Source organism: Trachemys scripta, chromosome 12 (genome assembly GCF_013100865.1).
Source record: "Trachemys scripta elegans isolate TJP31775 chromosome 12, CAS_Tse_1.0, whole genome shotgun sequence".
Taxonomy (NCBI): Eukaryota; Metazoa; Chordata; order Testudines; family Emydidae; genus Trachemys; species Trachemys scripta.
Window position 1 is genome coordinate 40,950,048 of NC_048309.1, and position 20,205 is coordinate 40,970,252.

At 48.3% G+C, this 20,205-nt stretch overlaps 1 protein-coding gene, 2 pseudogenes and 2 gene segments (V, D, J or C); 4 read left to right on the forward strand and 1 right to left on the reverse strand.

Moving 5' to 3' along the window:
* The first annotated feature begins 872 nt into the window (after positions 1 to 872).
* On the forward strand, positions 873 to 6,302 carry LOC117885490 (immunoglobulin epsilon heavy chain-like). Its single transcript, XM_034786785.1, is given in 3 exon segments — positions 873 to 970; positions 1,426 to 1,775; positions 5,958 to 6,302. Coding segments are annotated over 3 exon segments (738 nt in total). The 5' UTR covers positions 873 to 927.
* Positions 6,303 to 6,782: 480 nt separating this feature from the next.
* Positions 6,783 to 7,696, forward strand: LOC117885491. The segment is given in 2 exon segments: positions 6,783 to 6,874; positions 7,245 to 7,696. Coding segments are annotated over 2 exon segments (501 nt in total).
* Positions 7,697 to 13,737: 6,041 nt separating this feature from the next.
* LOC117885492 lies at positions 13,738 to 14,480 on the forward strand. The segment is given in 2 exon segments: positions 13,738 to 13,858; positions 14,107 to 14,480. Coding segments are annotated over 2 exon segments (420 nt in total).
* A 1,901-nt stretch (positions 14,481 to 16,381) lies between these two features.
* Positions 16,382 to 17,273, forward strand: LOC117885493 (annotated as a pseudogene).
* A 1,825-nt stretch (positions 17,274 to 19,098) lies between these two features.
* Positions 19,099 to 20,205, reverse strand: LOC117885494 (annotated as a pseudogene).

Consider the following 20,205-nt stretch of genomic DNA (forward strand, 5'->3'; position numbering starts at 1 on the left):
CATCACACCCCTTCTGTGGGTTCAGATAAAACCTTCTTCCTCTGCTACTGTGACAAGGATGGCTCTGGGATCCTAACCTGCCAGACTACAGAGGTGACAGACACATTAACGAGAGGGAGAGGGAAAGAGATAATGTGACTTTTAGAGAGAGAGATTTTCCAGAGTTTAATATAAATCTCCAGAGTCACTTTCAAAATCTATATCACCATTTAAAGAAAAAAAAAAACGATGGATGTTTTCTGGCTGACAAGACACAAAACACTCTCCAACATTAAATAAAGCTAAAGCAAGGTCCATGGCAGCAAACGTCATGTGTATGAATGGGGAGAAATATTTCATAAAAAGTGACCCTGGAAACACTCCGGAGGATTTTCTCCTCTGGTACATAAGGCCGGGATTTTCAAAGCCAGGATTTGGTCACAAACCAAACCTGTGAGAAGACTGGAAAGTGAGAACCCAGCACTCCTAGGGGGTTCTGGAAATCACATCTCACCTACACATTTCACCACAGAAGAGTGCTCATGTTTATAGCTTCGATTAGGGCATATTTTTGTCATATCCATAGGTTATTTCATTCTAGTCACCCAATATCATGCATCGTAACATTTGAGCTTCCCGTTTATCTCTAAACTCACACTGAAATCCCATTGATATCAGCATGGTTCCTGCTTTCCTGAATGGGGGCATGAATTCCATTGCAATGGCCCTAGGACGCCCCATCAGTCAGTCACTCTGGGTTCTGAGGTCATTTATTTACCAAGGTCGGTGCAGCTGCGGTTTATTCAAATGCTTTAGCAATGACCCCATGCAAATGAAGCAGAAAAACTTCCTGATAAAGGAGAGCAACTGATCCTCTCTGAAAATCTGCCGAGGCAGCCAGACAGTTTACGGTTGTTGCACCACACAAGGTGGTTGGGTAGAATTAAAATGACATGTCTGGGGTTCCTTGTCCTTTTGGCAGCGTTATCGGGTAAGTGGTGTACGTGTACAAGCAGCTAGTTAGGACAGAAGGTGTAGCATGGGATGGGTTTATGGTTAAGATAGAATTATTGAGTTCCAGTCTTCTGTGTTTGAATCCTGTTTCTTTCACATGTGACTTGAAACCAGTCATTTAATGTGAAAAGTGACCTAAGGGATCTGGGTGCCAAATTCCTGTTGGTTTTACTGGGAGCTAGGTGTTGAAATCCCTTAGGCATTTAGAAAATCCCAGCCTGAATCTCCATGTGACTCAGTCTCCTATTGGTAAAATGTGTATAAGAGCACATCCCTACCTTGGCAGGGTGTTGTGTGGATAAATTCATAAGTACACAAGGAGCTCAGAGAATTCTATGGTTGGGGGAGCAATAGAAGGATAAATCTGGGAAGAGAAGGGAAAAAAGAGAGAAATTAATCATATTTTTTTTCCTTATTGTTACTCATTTACAGGTGTCAGCTCCCAGATCCAGCTGACCCAGTCTGGAGCAGAAATCAAGAAGCCTGGAGAGTCTGTGAAGGTGACGTGTAAAACCTCCGGCTACACCTTTACCAGCTATTACATTAACTGGGTACGGCAGGCACCCGGGAAAGGACTGGAGTAGATCGGATATATCTATCCCGGTAGCGGTAGCACTGACTATGCCCAGGCCTTCCAGGGGCACTTCACCATCACCAGGGACACCTCCATAAGCACGGCCTATCTACAGCTGGGCAGCCTGAGAACCGATGACACAGCCACGTATTACTGTGCTAGGCACACAGTGACACAAACCACATCTACAGCCATTCAAAAACCCTCAGTGAGAGAACCCCGGTCTCCTGCTAACACTGCAGCCCTCAGCCACCCCAGGGAATGGTTACCCCTGTGAACAGAATCTGGGTAATTATCCCTAAGTGACTTAGGGTCAGTGAAAGCTAATGGGATTTAGATCCTTAAGTGCCTAAATCACTTTTCACTTTGTTCCCGGGACACAGTCAAATTGAACTGGAGGAGAAGGGGAACAGAACAATCACAGCCGTTGGAGAAGCTGGGTGTGCCAGGAAGAAGCTGTAGGAAACGTGTGTCCAGGGCTGGCTCTAGGCACCAGCAAACCAAGCACGCACTTGGGGCGGCACATTTTCAGGGGCATTCCGGCCACCCTTTTTTTTTTTTTTTTTTCTGCTTGGGGCTGCAAAAGCCTAGAGCCGGCCCTGGCAGCAGCAGCGTGTCCTGCACGGGGGACGCCCTGGGGCCGCTGCGGTTCATGTCGGGGAGCAGCACCTGCACCTTGTGGCCAGGCGGGTGTAGGGAAGGATACTGCTCCGGTAGACATGTGCTACTTACAGCGTAGACACAAAAAGAAAGAAAAAAGAAGTACAATTGTAAAACCGAGGGGGAGAGTCCATGGGGCTTGTGCTCCTATATCATAGGTGAGGAGCTCTGATGTGTGCCCCCGTGTCCCCCTCTCTGTCCCCCGTGTGGACAGGGCTAGACAGCAGTCTCACTCCGGCCATGCGGCCACCCCAGCCTGGGAGTGAGGGGCGGTGCCCTCCCGGGTTTCCGGACCCACAGACAAAGCCCGGGGGGAACCAGTCCCATTTATACTTGCTGGACACAAGGCTCTTGCTCGTGTTGTACAGGAGGCTAAGCGACCCCCCTGTTATACACTGAGCAATGAGGGCTCCCTCCGTGTGGGGCAGAGGTGAGACCTGCGCTCCAGGGACGAGGTAGCTGGCGGACAGACCCCTCCGGAGCGGGGAATGTCGGCAGGCGCCACTCTGCCTTGGACGGAGTCATCTCCACTTGAGCAAGCGAGACTCCCCGCAACCTCCAGGCACCTCTTCTGTCAGTGGACGGTGACCCTGACTCTGAGAGAGACCCCCGGGAGAGCGAGAGAGAGACGGGGTGTCCCTCGGCTGGGCCCCCTGGGGCGAGATTCAGCCCAGCCGCAGCGGGGAACACAAGGTACTAGGTGGAGAGGGGAAGGAGAGAGAGAGCCAGGCTGGAGGCCTCCGGGCTCTGTTCCCCTCTCTGCACCGGCCTGAGTCCCCCCACTCAGGGCTTTTCCCAGCATGTACCCAGCTCACCCAACCTTGTGTCATGGGTCCGGGCCAAGCCTTCGGAATGAGGGGAGAGAAAAGGGCACCGCTGCCTCTGCCCAGGCTGTGCAGAGAATCACCCCGCCCTTCTGGAACTCTCTCTGGGGACCCAGCTGGGATTGTAGCTCATTGAGACTTCCAGAGCCTGGCCCCATTGCGGTCACTCCATGAGGTAGAACAGAAACACCTGCCTTTCAAATTCAACTGTATCTGGGGTGACCCCACCTGTATTTCAAGTTCCGTAATAGAGGACACTGCTGCGGGGGGAGGGAGGGAGCTCGAGGGGGTATTTTGGGGTGCTGGAGGGGGGTGTGTGTACTGGGAGATGGTATTTGGGAGGTGCTGGACAGAGGATTTGGGGTGTGTAAGAGCAGGGGCGCCTCTCGGGACTGGGGGACCTCCCGCAGGCATGCTGCCGAAGGCAGCCTGACTGCCGCCCTCAGGGCGACTGGTGACAGCACCGCAGGCAGGCGCTTGGTGCGCTGGGGCCTGGAGCCGCCCCTGGTTGTCCCCCATAACGTCCATTCTTCTCCCCCCCAAATCCCATGGAGCACTCCCCTTTTCTCCCCCCCAGGGAGCACCCTTCTCTCTCTCTCTCTCCCCTCCCCTCCGGCAGGGCTGGGTTGGATGAGGTGTTGGGTAGGGTTACCATATGTAACAAATGAAAAAAGAGGACCCTCCATGGGGCCCTGGCCCCGCCCATTTCCCACCCCAGCCCCGCCCCAACTCCGCCCCGACCCCGCCCTAACTCCGCCCCCTCCTCCCTCCCACTCCCAGCCACGCGAAAAGGGCTGCCCGAGCGCTACCGGCTTCATGGTTTGCCAGGCAGCCCCCAGATTCTGGGCCCCCGGCCAGCGCTTCCCCAGCGCAGCTGGAGCCCGGGAGGGGAAGCGCCCAGCCGGGGGCGCAGGGTCTGGAGGCTGCCCGGCAAACCGTGAAGCCGGCAGCGCTCGGGCTTCGGGCAGCCCCCATGCCTCCGGACCCCGTAGCGCTCAGCTCTTAAACAGAGCCGAAGAGTCAGGGGAGGAGCAGAGCCGCCGCGGCCAGAGGCTCTGCTCCTCCCGTGACTCTTCGGCTCTGTTTAAGAGCCGAGCTGTCTGAGCGCTACCGGCTTCGGGCAGCCCCCTTGCCTCCGGACCCTGCGCAGCCGGCCGGGCACTTCTCCTCCCCGGCTCCAGCTGCCTCTGTTCCTCCCCTCTCAGACTTCGGCTCTGTTTAAGAGCCAAGCTGCCCGAGCCAGCGCTACCGGCTTCGGGCAGCCCCCTTGCCTCCGGACCCCAGCCGCCGGAGCAGAGCATGACCCTATGAGGTTAATTAGCTCTGATTTAGAGAGAACTCCATTGCAACTGGTGAAGACATTTGCATTGATATTTTGAGCAACTGCCAAAAAGTTTCCAGCATCAGGTTTATGAACACAGGGCGGGACACAAATGATGTTGTACTCAGTGGGGTGCAGCCACTGAGTTGTAATGGTCTTTGGCATCAGGCCCTACAAGGATTCAAGTCGCTTTTCGTACACTAGACATTTTTGAAAAATTCTCAGCCCTCGGCTGTAAGAGCTTTGTGCACAGGATGGTCTCACAGGCACGAGGCCTTAAACTCAGCTGGGTCCTCTTGGTGCTATTGTAACACAAACAATATGAGCCTGAAACCTTTTCTATCAGTGACACGACAGGTGGAAATTCACCAGTCTGAGCTCAGCCTCAAGGGCTGAATTCACTTTTTCTAGCTGGATAGTTACACAAACCCCATCAACCCAGCACTGCGGCACCTCAAACATGAATTTATCCTCCGAGCCACGAAACCCTGCGATGGGGAGAAGTATCATTCTCTCCTTTTTACAGATGGCAAATGGCAGCACTAGGGACCAGATGTTACCAGGTATCTACGTATTTGAAGGTGAGATTCAGGCTCCTAAATCACTTTGGAATGTCAACGCTGAGCACAGCAATGTCTCAACCCCTTGAAAAATCTGAACCTAAAGGCCAGTTTGTCAAAGTATTTAGGTGACAGAAAAATCAGACAGGCCCTTTGTGGGATTTTCAGAATCAGATGGGTGCCTAACTCCCATAGATTTGAATATGAGATAGGTACTTAGCGGGATGTTGAAGAGCACCTAGGCACCTATCTGCTTCTTTATTTTCCTCAATATTTTTAATAGCCAGGCCCCAATAAATAAAGGCTGGGATTGGCAGGTGACCTAAGTTTTAGGTGTTCAAACTGCACTAAAACAAACACACACAAAATGAAATCAGTGTTCCTAACTCCTTTAGGTCACTTTCTTCGAGTCAGAGATTTCAGGGCATAGTCTGAGCTCTGGCATAACACAGGCCTGACAATTTTACCAATTTGAGACTCTCACCCTGGCTGATCCTATGCTCCCAAGTGACTTCTCATTGCAAATGATACCTGTGCCATGAACTTTCACCCAAATCACTATATTGATGATAAGCCTTTGAGGTTGACGTGCCAGGCTCTGTGTGGATTTCTTTAGCCCAAGTGTTCTAATTCAAGCTTTAGTTTCCAAAGGTGTGAATGAAACAACTACAATTATTTTCCTGCAAGTGTGTGTATAGACCACCCTGGGTCTAGTGCTTTTACCACAAGCCCATCCAGTTGCTCTTTATACACCACAAACAAGCCATAAGGCAAATTCATGGAGGAAGCTGCCCATTTAAAGCCAAGGTGCCTATAGTCACTTTCCAAACTACCCCCCTTTCTGCAGCCCCTGGTTCTATTTCTCTCCATTTGCCATCATGCTATCCCCATGGAGATTTCTTCTCTTACTCTCTGCTCTCTCTCTCTCAGGTGCGTTCTTGTTCCCTAGAGTTATATCAATAAACAGTTACATTCTATATTGTACTATGCATTGGGCACATTACTGGTATGGTTGGTGTTCACAGGTGTCCGGTGTGATGTGGAGCTGGTGGAGTCTGGTGGACGACTCAAAAAAACCAGGAGAGTCCCTAAAACTCTCCTGCAAAGCCTCTGGGTTCACTTTCAGCAGCTCCTGGATGAGCTGGGTGCGTCAGGCTCCCGGGAAAGGGCTGCAGTGGGTAGCCTTGATTAGGTCTGATTCAGGAGAAATCTACTATACAGACTGGGTCAAAGAGCGATTCACCATCTCCAGGGACAATCCCAACAACCTGCTGTATCTGCAAATGACCGGCCTGAAGACTGAAGACACTGCCTTGTATTACTGTGCGAGAGGCACAGTGAGAAGAAATCCACTCACAGACATGCAATAACACCTGGGGCGGCGCAGAGAAAGTCTGTCACTTGCTCACAGTTAAGAATGATTTTTTTTCCCAAGCTCACTAAAGGAGTTAGATGCACAATTTGGATTCCAGCGCACTTTGGTGGCTTTGAAATTATTAGCCAAACTTCATTGATTCTATGTTATTTCAGTTTCATATCCTGGGTGTTACATTTTGATAACCCAGTATTAGGCATCTTAATATTCAATTTTACCAATAATCTTTAACCCCGTATTTAAATACCACTGAGGTCAGTGTGATTTAGTGTTTTTCTGGAAAGGTGCCTAAATTTCATTCATTTGCTCTGGCGTCCACCATGACTGTGTCGCTCTAAACTCTGAGGTCAGTTATTTGTAACGCCGGGTGAAGCTGAGGTTTAGTCAAATGATTTAGCAACACCCACATGCAAATGAAGTAGGGAAATTGAATGATAAAGAGATCAAGTGACCCTCACCGAAGAGCTGTCAGCAGAGGAAGGTTTACTGCTTTGCAGCCCACCAGGTTGTTGTGGAGAATGAAAATGATCTGTCTGGGGGTCTTGTTCTTTTTGGCAGCTTTCTCAGGTGAGTGGATGAACATACAGGTATCCGGTTAGGACAGCTGGGCTAGAATAGGGAAGATGGTTTTAAGGCTAAGACGTAGCAGAGGGATTCAGGAATTCTGGATTCAAAATCCTAGAGCTTTAAACAAATCACATAGTACAGAATTTTAAAGCCATCAAGAGGATGTTGATACCCAATTTTCACTATTTTTAATGGGAACTAGGTGTAAAAATCCCTTAGACAGTTCGAAAAATCTCAGGCTGAGTGTGTGCCTCAGTTTCCCCTCTGTTCAGATACTGCCGTGAGGAGGGCAATGGAAGGACTTGGATAAACCTGGGAAGAGGAGGAAAAGAATGGCATTAACTGGGTTTTTATTGTTGTTTATTTACAGGTGTCAGCTCCCAGATCCAGCTGACCCAGTCCGGGGCAGAAATCAAGAAGCCTGGAGAGTCTGTGAAGGTGACGTGTAAAACCTCCGGCTACACCTTTACCAGCTATTACATTAGCTGGGTACGGCAGGCTCCCGGGAAAGCACTGGAGTGGATCGGATATATCTATCCCGGTAGTGGTGACACTAGCTATGCCCAGGCCTTCCAGGGGCGCTTCACCATCACCAGGGACACCTCCATAAGCACAGCCTATCTACAGCTGGGCAGCCTGAGAACCGATGACACTGCCACGTATTACTGTGCTAGGCACACAGTGACACAAACCACATCTACAGCCATTCAAAAACCCTCCATGAGAGAATCCAAGTCTCCTGCTAACACTGCAGCCCTCAGCCACCCTGGGAACGGTTACCCCTGTGAACAGACTCTGGGGAATTTTCCCCAAGTGACTTAGGATCGGTGAAAGCTAATGGGATTTAGAACCTTAAGTGCCTAAATCACTTTTCAAGACATGACTCTGTTCCCGGGACACAGTGAATGATAACTGGAGGAGAAAGGGAACAGACCAATCCCAGGCCTTGGAGAAGCTGGTGTGCCAGGAAGAAGCTGTAGGAAACGTGTGTCTGCCACAGGATTGGACCCATTACCAGGGTGTTGTCACCCTGCCTTCCCCCACAGCGCCGGGAGGGAAGGGATCCCAGCTATTCGAACCTGTTAGCGAACCTCGCTGGGAGTGAGAGGAGCCGAAGGACCCACCAAACACAGGTGCCTTTAACTCCGTCTGTGGGCAGAGAGCGAGCTCTGGGGAAAGGGGGGAGGTACCCAGGGAGTGCTAAGGGGGGAGGGCAGAGTGGGCGAGGACAGGGGCTGAAAAGAACCCCAGGTCCCTGTGTGCTGCCCCAGTGCAGAGAGGCAGCCCTGAGACAGATCGCACTGACTCTGAGCTCACAGGCTGGGGCTTCCCTTCTTATAGAGAACTTGGACACCTCAGAGGGACAAAACCTGAATCTCACTGAGCCCTGGAAACTTGTGGGGCAGGTGGGACTCAGAGCGACGGAAGGGAAATCCTAGTGAAATAAACACCCGGGCACTTTTAATAGCTCTGCTCCATCTCTGTCTTTATTTTCCCCACCACTTCTATGGTGGGCAGGTGAGTACTTGGTGATGGTCCCTAAACCCCTTAGGTATTCAGGGGACTATTGGTGTAAGTGTTTTTCACATGAGTAGAGGATACACAATCTAGCCCAGTATAAAGACATCAGAGGCAAATAGACAGGATCCTTCACTGAAATTTCACACTTCTCAGAGCAGACAATGGACGGAATTGTCAATGGACATTAAGGGAATTAGGCACCAAAATCCAAATAAAACCAAATGGGACTTGGTATGGGATTTTCAGAAACATCCAACTGCCTCAGCAGTACAAGTCCTGTTGGTTTTCCTCTGCACCTTTGGAAATCACAGCCAGCATGTCTGTTTGCAAATGACTCTTTTGGCTGAGATTTGAAACCCAAACTACCATTTCAATCAATGGGACTCGCCTGGCTGTGGGAGGGATGTGCTGGCCGCTGCTTCTCTCAGCCCCCATTGGCCTGGAATGGTGAACCGCAGCCAGTGGGAGCTGCGATTGGCCGAACCTGCAGACTCTGCAGGTAAACAAGCTGTCCCGGCTGCCAGCAGATTTCCCTGTTGGGCCGCGTGCCAAAGGTTGCCGATCCCTGAAGTAGATCAAGGTAAGGACTTCGAAGGCCCTCATCCCTGCAGTATCTCAGTGTTTCACCATCATTAGTGAATTTTAAGGTAGGGAAGCATTATTTTCATATCACAGCTGAAGAACTGAGGCACTGAGAGATTCAAAGGGTGATTTTTCAGTGGGACAAACACAAGTTAAGGTAGCCAATTAACACTGACTTTCAATGAGACTTTGCCTCTGAAAATCTCCTCTTAACTGACCATCCCCTCTATGTCCTTCCCAACACTTTTGTGGCCAGAGCCTCAGGCTGTAAATCTATGGGAACTAACTCCACAGCATAAGGCGACCTACAACTAGGGGAAAGTGGAAACTCTCTCTCTCCCTGGGCCAGTTATCATAGAACTGCCCACTAGGGGACGTATTGCTCCATTTTCGGAAGCAGGTGACACTGATTGCTGCTGTCAGAGACAAGCGACTGGGAAACACCGTCACCACTTCCTCTTAGATCTCAAAGCGCTTTACAGGTAGGTCAGCCCCATTATCCAGGTGACTGGTTGTTCATTGATTCATGGATTCCAAGGCCAGAATGGACCATTGTGAACATCTAATCGGACCTCCACAGGCCAGAGAACTGCCCCGAAAATAATCCCTCAGGCAGATCTTCTAGGGAAAACGCGCAATCTTGGTTTAAAAATGGTCAGTGATGGAGAACACACCAGGATCATTGGTGAGTTGGTCCAATGGCCAATTATTCTCACTTAGATATTTGCACTGTTTCCAGTCTGAATGTGTCTAGCTTCAACTTCCAGCCGTTGGTTCCTGTGATACCCTTTGTCTCTCAGATTAAAGAGCCCAGGATTAAATATTTGCTTCCCATGGAGGAGCTGATCCGATGTCAATACAGTCAAGGCCACGTCCCTTCTCAGTTCAGGGGGGTTTGGGTCCGAACGTTACACACATTCTTCGCCCATCCCTCGGAATTGGGGGGCAAGACATTTGATCGCTCAGGGAAGGAGTTTGTGTCTTATAAGGAGCGGGATATGCAAATAGGGGTGATGCTTCCTGTTTAAATCTCTCTTTATCTCTCTGCCCAGGCTGCACCCAGAGAAACAATCTGCAGCCCCTGGGTCTGTGCAGTTAGCAGCCAGTCCCCTGAGAGCTTTTCCCTCCAACTCCAGGGAAAATGAGACTTTGGCTCCATTTACTGTTAATTGTAGCAGCTGTGGAAGGCATCTTCTCCCCTGGGAAGCACTGGCGGGGCAAGGGAGCAGTCTATTATCGCTATTACTATTAATATGATGTATAATATCTTTCTATTCCCAGGTGCCCGGTCGCAGATCCAGCCCCTGGACCCCCAAGTTTATGTGCAAAAGCCCAGAGACTCTCTCCGCCTTTCCTGCAAACCCACTGGGGTCACCCTCAGCAGCTACTGGATGAGCTGGGTTAGACAGGCCCCTGGGAAGGGACTGGAGTGGATCGGGGAAATACACCCAACTTCAACAACCATCAATTGCGCACAGCCCTTCAAGGGACGCTTCACCATCTCCAGAACAATCCCCCCAAAATGGCTTATTTGCAACTGAGCAGCTGAGACCTAAGGACACCGCCCTCTATTATTGTTCGTGAATCCCACAGTGAACAGAAAGCTAGTGTGGTCTGGACAACAACTGATTTGGAAGGGGGTGCAATCTTCCCAATGAACTGCAGAGGTCAGCAGTGCATTAAAATTAAATTATGTCCTATTCAGTTACTTAAAGGATACAGATTATACAGTTTCTTCTTCAGCTTCTTATTAGCCCTAAACATCTTTGCAGGTACCGGCGCAGTGTCACCATCCGTTGCTGCCCACGTGCTCTGCCTCTAGGTCTGACTGACTCTCATAACATTTGCCCTATCGGTATCCAATCATCTGTTTGTCTTGTTCTACAGTGTCACCATCAGCTAGGGTGACCAGATAGCAAGTGTGAAAAATCAGGAGAGAGGGTGGGGGGTAATAGGCCTCTATATAAGAAAAAGCCCCAAATATCAGCACTGTCCCTATAAAATCGGGACATCTGGTCACCCTACCATCAGCTTAGTCTTTTTCATTGCAACTAATCCTTCACCCTGATTTCATATCCTCTACTCCTTCCAAATTCTCCATTTGTCTGAAAATCATTACACGTTACACCGGACATCTTCCAAAGAAATCTCATCTCTACCGCCTCCAGCCTTCTGATCTCTGCTTCTTTTAACGCATCTGGTTCTAGACCACACAGTAATACTGTTTGAAGGCTGGTTTGATGCATTTTCACTGTAGTACAAAATTTAATCTTTATAGCACGTATGGATGGCACATATTACTGGTGAGTAATATTGTATGAATCAGTAAAACAAGAGAACTCTTCTTGTTTTGGGTGCATGGATGCAGAGGACAGGACATTTATTCCGTTCACGGAACAAGTTTCTGGCTCTTTTAAGGAGCGGGATATGCAAATAGGGATGAGGGTTTCTTATTTAAATAGTTTTCCCCGGATGCACCCGGAGAGACAATCCGCAGCCCCTGGGTCTGTGCAGACACCAGCCAGTTCCCTGAGAATTTTCCCCTCCAGCACCAGGGAAAATGAGACTTTGGCTGCATTTAGTGTTCATCATTGAGGCTTTGGAAGGTTTCTTCTCCTCTCACGTGCATTGCAGGGACAGGGGAATGGGATAGCTCAGTGGTTTGAGCATTGGCCTAACCCAGGGTTGTGAGTTCAATCCTTGAGAGGGCCACTTAGGGATCTGGGGCAATAATCTGTCTGGGGATTGGTCCTGCTTTGAGCAGGGGGTTGGACTAGATGACCTCCTGAGGTCCATTCCAACCCTGATATTCTATGATTCTATCTGGTAGCTTCTGATACCATTTCTAAGCCTGTCTTTATTCCCAGGTGTCCGATCGCAGCGTCAGCTGGTGGAGTCCGGAGGGGATGAGAAAAAGCCAGGAGACTTTCTCCGCCTCTCCTGCAAAGCCTCCGGGTTCACCTTCACTGAAGGTTCATTGCTTCTCGGCTCTCTATGAGCTAAGATCAAGTGTCAGTAGTTTCTTGGTCTATCCAAGGCCGTGATCAAGTGTCTTGATGTTTTTGGTCTTTTGGCCTCGAGATGAAAACCTTGTCTTTGTTTCTGGGACCTTGAAGTTAAAAAATTCTCTATGATATGAACTGGGCCCGTCAGATCCCGGGAAGGGACTGGAATGGGTCACTTATAGAAGTTGTGGTGGGGATAGGTGTTGTACCGTGATTCAGTGACAGGCTGATTCACCATCTCCAGGGAAAGAAAGACAGAAAGAAAAGGGTTAGTCTCTAAGGTGTCACAAGGACTCCTCATTGTTTTAGCTGATATAGACTAACACGCTACCCCTCTGAAACCCATCTCCGGGGCAATCCCAACAACCTGCTGTATCGGCAGATGACCGGCCTGGGACACCGCCCGGTATCACTGTGTGGGGGAGAGAGGCGGAGCACGCACAGTGATTGATCCCATTGGATAGTCCATCTGAATATGTAGATTACACTAGAACTGCTTGTCCCTGTGCTGTCTCCTTGCGGGATTATTGGGGAGCCAATACGAAGAAAATGGGTCCAAGGGCGCCCACCAAACCTCACTGGAACCAGTCGGAGTAGGACAGATTTCTGCTCGGCTAGCCTTGGAAAAGCCCGGTGTAAGGGAGTCGCTAGATGCTGGAAAGTGACATTTATCAAACACTTATTTAAAAATCAACAGAAGATCGATGTGGAGAAAATACATAAGGAAGTGTCATCTACTCCTTCTGGTAACACACGAACTAGGGATCATCAAATGAAATTAATAAGCAGCAGGTTTAAATCAAACACAAGGAAGTATTTCTTCACACAATACAGTCAACTTGTGGAACTCCTTGCCAGAGGATGTTGTGAAGTCCAAGACTATAAGAAGGTTCAAAAAAGAACTGGATAAATTCATGGAGGATAGGTCCATCAATGGCTGTTAGCCAGGATGGGTAGGGATGGTGTCCCTAGCCTCTCTTTGACAGAAGCTGGGAGTGGGCAACAGGGGGTGGATCACTTGATAATTCCCTGTTGTGTTCATTCCCTCTGGGGCATCTGGCATTGGCCACTGTCAGAAGACAGGACATTGGGCTAGATGGACCTTTGGTCTGACCCAGTCTGGCCATTCCTATATTCTTATGTTCTTGCCATTTGGAGAAGGAACTATGCAGTATGATAACTCCAGGTGGGATTTGCAATGGGGCCTCGTGGAGTTAGGGGCCCAGATCATATTGAAACTGTTTGGAAGTTGAGCTACTAACTAATTTAGTCCCCTTTGAAAATAGTTGCCTACAGCTACAGTACCCACATAATCTGCAAAGAGAGCATTGCTTTCACACACCTCTGGGCGTCCCGCTCCAAGACAAGGTCTTCTGCATCTGCCCAGTTTTCTAGGAAATATTCTTCTCTCTCAGGCTCTGATCCAAAGCCTACTAACAGGGATGGGCGTCTACTCAGTGAATACAATAAACTCTGCACTAGGCTTTATATTCGCCTCTACAAATCTCAGGTAATTCCAGGGAGTTGTTAATTTATTTCTTATGCACAAGTACACTCAGGAGCTCCTCGCACTGTGACAGGCGCTGCACAAACACACGGCAAGACACAGTCTGACTCTCTTTCCCTGAGCCCTATTGCGAATAATTCACATCACTCAGGGAGGGAGTTTGTGTCTCTTATAAGGGGCGGGATATGCAAATAGGGGGCCAGGTTCCTGTTTAAATCTGTCTCTATCTCTCCCCAGGCTGCACCCAGAGAGACAATCCGCAGCCCCTGGGTCTGTGAACCGCCAGTCGCCTGCAAAACGTGCCCCCAACAACACCAGGGGAAATGACACTTTGGCTCCATTTGGTTTTCTTCGTAGCAGCTCTGGAAGGTAATTGATCCCCCATTAATACACAGGAGGGGCCGGGTATCTGGTATTATTGCTGCTGATATCGATGTGGTGTGGGACACTTCTCTCTTCTGTCGTCTCACCCCGACTGGTGTACAAAGTGCCCAGTCTGGCTGGTGTTCCCGCTGTTCCCTGGTTGTTTTCATCTGCTCCTTGAACCCGGGACTAATGACTGGTTTCCTACGGTGACTGAGCTTTATTTACAATCTTTCATTTCCTTTCTCCCCCAGGGGCCCGCTCGCAGGTGGTTCTGACCCAGTCGGGGCCAGCGCTGAAGAAGCCCGGAGAGTCCCATAAACTGCAATGTGCCACCAGCGGGTTCACTCTTAGCAGCTACTGGATGGGCTGGATCAGACAGAAGCCGGGAAAGGGGCTGGAGTGGCTGGCTTGGTATTACAGTGAGGGAAGCAAGTACTACGCCTCCTCCGTCCAGGGCCGATTCACAGCCTCCAAGGACAGCACCAACTTCTACCTGCAAATGACCAGCCTGAGAGCGGAGGACACCGCCGTGTATTATTGCGCCAGAGACACAGTGAGGGGAAGTGAATCTGAGCTCAGACAAAAACCTTCCCCTGCAGTAACAGTGCAACGTGTCCCCTGCTGAGGGCGCTACCAGCCCCCGACTGCCAGGGACAGGGGATGGGAGCAGCCCAGAGAAAGTCTCCCCGGCTATAAATAGCTGCAGACTGGCATAATTTCATCATTGGTTTAATTCACTCACGCTGGAATTCCTCTGAGCATCAGACACTGTGTTGGAAAGATTATTCTCTTCCCTTTTTTTCTATTCCAGACACACAGACAAAACAGAGCTGTGCTGCATACAGAAAAATACCCCCCCACACACACACAAGCACATTCAAACAATCACTGCTACACAAAAACACAGAAGTACACACACCGAGGAAGCGTGCAAACACACATACAACCACATTAATATATACAGTCGCTCCAAAGCAAATACACCACTGAACACACACAAAAAAGCAAGCGGAAAGACACAAACAAATAAACGCATCCATCTATATACACCCACAAACACACACATATGAACAGGTACACGCATAAACACATATAAACGAACACACAAACAGACACACAAATACAATTACTGTGGATGCATCAACCATAAAGCCAGTCCGGGTTAGACAAAACCAGCAACACAAAGAGTTCACTGCCTGACGGGCGCTGTGACCCACAGACTGCAAATAACACGGTGACGGGCGCATCAGACAGACGGGTGGTGGTGGAGGTGGGGGAGGGGGGTAATGTAGGGCTCTGGGTTATAAATATTTGCAAGCCCATTGCAGTTCTACGCGGGTTTTAATGATTCACCCTGGAATTGCTCCACTTCAGACACTGCCATGATCAGAGCTATTCTCACCCCTTTTTCTACTCCAAACACACACACACACACACACACACACACACACCTGGAAGGGAGGCCATCATGCCCAGTCCCCTGCACACATGGCAGGACTCAGTATTATCTAGACCATCCCTGACAGGTGTTTGTCTAACGTGCTCTTAAAACCTCCAGTGATGGAGATCCCACAACCTCCCTAGGCAATTTATTCCAGTGCTTAACCACCCTGACAGTTAGAAAGTTTTTCGTAATGTTCAATCTAAACCTCCCTTGCTGCAATTTAAGCCCATTGCTTCTTGTCCTATCACAGGTTAAGGAGAATATTTTTTTCTCCCTCCTCCTCCTAACAACCTTTTATATATTAGTAAACAGTTATCACGTCCCCTCTCTGTCTTCTCTTTTCCAGACAAAACAAATTCAATTCTTTCAATCTTCCAACATAGGCCATGTTTCCTAGACCGTTAATCATTTTTGTTGCTCTTCTCTGGACTTTCTCCTATTTATCCACATCTTTCCTGAAATGTGCCACCCAGAGATGGACACAATACTCCAGTTGAGGCCTTATCAGTGCAGTGTAGAGCGGAAGAATTACTTCTCCTGTCTTGCTTTCAACCTGGCAATAAACACAAGGAATTATCACCCTCGGCACTGAAGGCTGGAATGTTCAAAGTGAGGGTTTGACACCCCCAAAATCCCTTTCCAACCAGTGGGAATGGGTTACCCAGTGCTCTGTGGAGGGTTTGGAGATCACACCTCCTGTATGTATTTCACCAGTGAAGGGGACCAGTGTTTATACATCCACTGATTCTGTAATTTCAGATTCATATCCACCGGGTGTTACATTTTGATAACCCAATATTGGGCATCTTAACATCTGAGTTTATCAATTATCTTTAAGCTCACACTGAAGTCCCAGTGATGTTAAAGTGGCTTCAGTGTTTCCCTAGATTGGGGCCCAAATTTCATTAACATACTCTGGCATCCTTCATGACTGTGTCCTTCTAAACTCTGAGGTCAGTTATATGTAATGGTGGACGAAGCTGAGATTTAGTCAAACGATTTAGCAACACCCACATGCAAATGAAGTAGGAAACTGAGTGATGAAGGAGAGCAGGCGACCCTCACCGAAGAGCTGCCGGCAGAGGAAGGGTTACTGCTTTGCAGCCCGCCAGGTTGTTGTGGAGAATGAAAATGATCTGTCTGGGGGTCTTGTTCTTTTTGGCAGCTTTCTCAGGTGAGTGGATGAACCTAAGGGTGTCTGGTTAGGACAGCTGGGCTAGGGCAGGGAAGACAGTTTTAAATCTAAGATGTAGGAGGTGGATTCAGGAATTCTGGATTCTCAATCCTATAGATCTGAACAAATCACGCCGGATGGAATTTTAAAGCCATAAAGAGGATATTGATACTGAAATTTCATGAATCTTTAATGGGAACTAGGTGTCAAATGCCTTAGGGAGCTTTGAAAAATCTCAGGCTGATTGTGTGCCTCAGTTTCCCATCTGTAAAATGGGGATAACTGTACTTCCCAGCAGTGTGGCATGGATAAATTCGTTATTACATACAAGCAGATCAGATAGTGTCATGAGAAGGGCAACAGAAGGAAAAGAATGGAATTAACTGTGTTTTTGTTGTTTATTTACAGGTGTCAGCTCCCAGATCCAGCTGACCCAGTCCGGGGCAGAAATCAAGAAGCCTGGAGAGTCTGTGAAGCTGACATGTAAAATCGCCGGCTACACTTTTACCAGCTACGACATTCAGTGGTTACGGCAGGTGCCCGGGAAAGGACTGCAGTGAATAGGATTTAGCAATCCCAACAATGGAGGCACCCACTATGCCCAGGCCTTCCAGGGGCGATTCACCATCACCAGGGACACCTCCATAAGCACGGCCTATCTACAGCTGGGCAGCCGGAGAACCGATGACACGGCCACGTATTACTGTGCTAGGCACACAGTGACACAAACCACATCTACAGCCATTCTAAAACCCTCCAGCGAGAGAACCCAGGTGTCCTGCTACCACTGGAGCCTTTAGTCACTCCAGAGAGCATTTGCCCATGTAAACAGACTGAGGGTAATTTCCCCCAAATGTCTTGGGCTCCTAACTCACTTACACCTCATGGTAAGTATATTGTTTCTGTCTCCAAAGTCACTTTTCAAAGTATGAATTAGGCTCCTATGAAAGAGCAATCTGTCACAGCAGCAAAACTGTCCTCGTAAATGCCCTAAGCACCAGGCTATGGGGTATTTTGGGGAGGGTTTTTTCAATCTATCCCATTCAAACTGTTCCACCCATTAAGTTAATACCCATTAGGCCTGAAAGAGAACAGGGGTGTCTGGAACCTCAAATCCCTGTTCCCACATCAGGCAGTGGGGAGGGGAGGGAATAGAACTGGCTCTACCACATCCCAGGCAAGTGCTCTAACCGCTGTGCTAACAGTTAAGGGAAGCACCATCAACTCCTTCTCTGGCACAACTGGTTTTGGGGAATGGGGGGAGGGGGGTTAAGTTACAGCTGAGGCACCTAACTCCAGCAGAGGGCTGTGAATCCCAACTGCAGTTGCGCACCTAACTCCCTTTAACAGGTTGGAGACAAGCCAGTCCTTGCTTACAGACAGCCCCCCAACCGGAAACAAACTACACACCACACAACAGAAACAGTAACCCAGGAACCAACCCCTGCAACAAACCCCATTGCCAACTCTGTCCGCATATCTATTCAAGGGACAGTATCATCGGACCTGATCACATCAGCCACACCATCAAGGACTTGTTCACCTGTACATCTACCAATGTGATATATGCAATCCTGTGCCAGCAATGCACATCTGCCATGTGCATTGGCCAAACCGGATAGTCTCTACGCAAAAGAATAAATGGACACAAATAAGACATCAAGAATTGTAATATTCAAAAACCAGTAGGAGAGCACTTCAATCCCCTGGGCACTCAATAACAGACTTAAAAGTGGCCATTCTTCAACAAAAAAAAAAAAATCAGAAACAGACTCCAATGAGAAACTGCAGAACTGGAATTAATTTGCAAACTGGACAGCATCAAATTAGGCCTGAATAAAGACTGGGAGTGGATGGGTCACTACAAAAAGTAATTTTTCCCTCCTCTGATACTCACACCTTCTTGTCAACTATTGGAAATGGGCGACATCCACCTTGATTGTATTGAACTCATTAGCACTAATAAAGTAATCAACTGTTGAGAATAGGCCACTTCCACCTTAATTGAATTGGACTCATTAACACTGACCCCCCACTTGGTTAGGCAACTCCCAACTTTTCATTATATATATATATATATATATATATATATATATACTGCTTATTGTACTTCTGCTTCATGCATCTGATGAAGTGGGTTTTAGCTCACGAAAGCTTATGCCCAAATAAATGTGTTAGTGTCTAAGGTGTCACAAGGACCCAGCATTGTTTTTGCTAATACAGACTAACATGGCTACCGCTCTGAAAATTGACAGCAGAGGATCCTAATCAGTGAAGAATGAGTGTCATTCTCTTCAGTGGGGGTGTAAGAGACCCAGAACCATTCAAAAGATGTTAAGCTCCTTGCAGAATTTGGGCACTAGCGTTCACGTATGGATGAATGTCTGGATGCATGTAGCAGAGTGCTTTACTGAAATGTGTGTCTGGAAAAAAACATTGTTCATATAGAATGTCTCTTACAGTATCAAGTTTTGTATAAAGAAATATGTATTAAATGTATGAAAGATTAATGCTGAAAAAGTATCAGAGAAACAGAAAGAAAGAAAGAAAGAAAGGTCAATGAGGGGTAACCCTGTTCTCAAGGACTCAAATGGGCCATGTCTAACAAACTATATCAATTCATTTCTATTTTAAAATATTCTAAAATTTGTCCTTTAAGGTTCTATGCCTGAATCTGAAAGCAATTAGTTTAAGAATAGCTTTTCTCAGGGCCTCATTGACCTCTTTGTTTCTCAGGCTGTAGATGACAGGATTGATCATGGGAGTCAGGACTGTGTAGAAGACAGAGAATAGTTTGTGTAGGACCTTGTGACTGTTGGCTGTTGGCACCACATAGACAGTAATCAGTGCCCCATAGTAAACTATATCCACAATGAGGTGAGAGGAGCAGGTGGAAAAGGCCTTTTTCCTCCCTGTGGTGGATGGGATTCTCAGGATGGTGGCGATGATACAAATGTAGGATGTCAGGACCAGTAGACAGGGCACAAGTGTCCCTATGGCAGTGATAGTAAATGTTTCCAGCTGAAGAGTCTGGGTGTCACCACAGGACAGCTTAATCATGGGTGAAAGATCACAAAAGAAATGATTAATTTCTTTGGAATTACAGAAGGTTAATTGGAACAAGAAAATATTTACTATAGTGTAGCCCACAAACCTACTTATCCAAGACCCTGTGACTAGCTGGCAACAAACCCTGCCATTCATCAGAGCAGCATAACAGAGTAGTTTGCATATCGCTAAATACCGATCGTAAGACATTGCGGTGAGCAGCACACATTCTGTAGATGATATGACACCAAATAAGGTCAATTGCACAAAGCAGCTCTTAACAGAAATGGTTCTGTCCCCAGACAGGAGACTGGCCAGCAGCCTGGGTAGGATGGTGGAGGTTTAGCTGATCTCCAGGCAGGACAAGTTCCCCAGGAAGAAGTACATGGGGGTGTGAAGGTGCTGATCAGACACAACTAGTGCAATGATGAGGATGTTCCCTGCCACAGTCACAACATAGATCACTAGAAACACGAGGAAGAGGAGGGGCTGCAGTTCAGGGACATTCCCAAATCCTAAGAGGATGAATTCCACGATGGGTGTTTGGTTTCTTCCTTCTCCTTTTTTCCATGATATGTATCTAGAAAAAGAAAATCATTAAGTATTGATGGAGTGCACACAGTCAGGTTGTGCTGTCGATTATACTAGGTGAAACCAAGAGCAGGTAACCTTCTACCCCGGCAT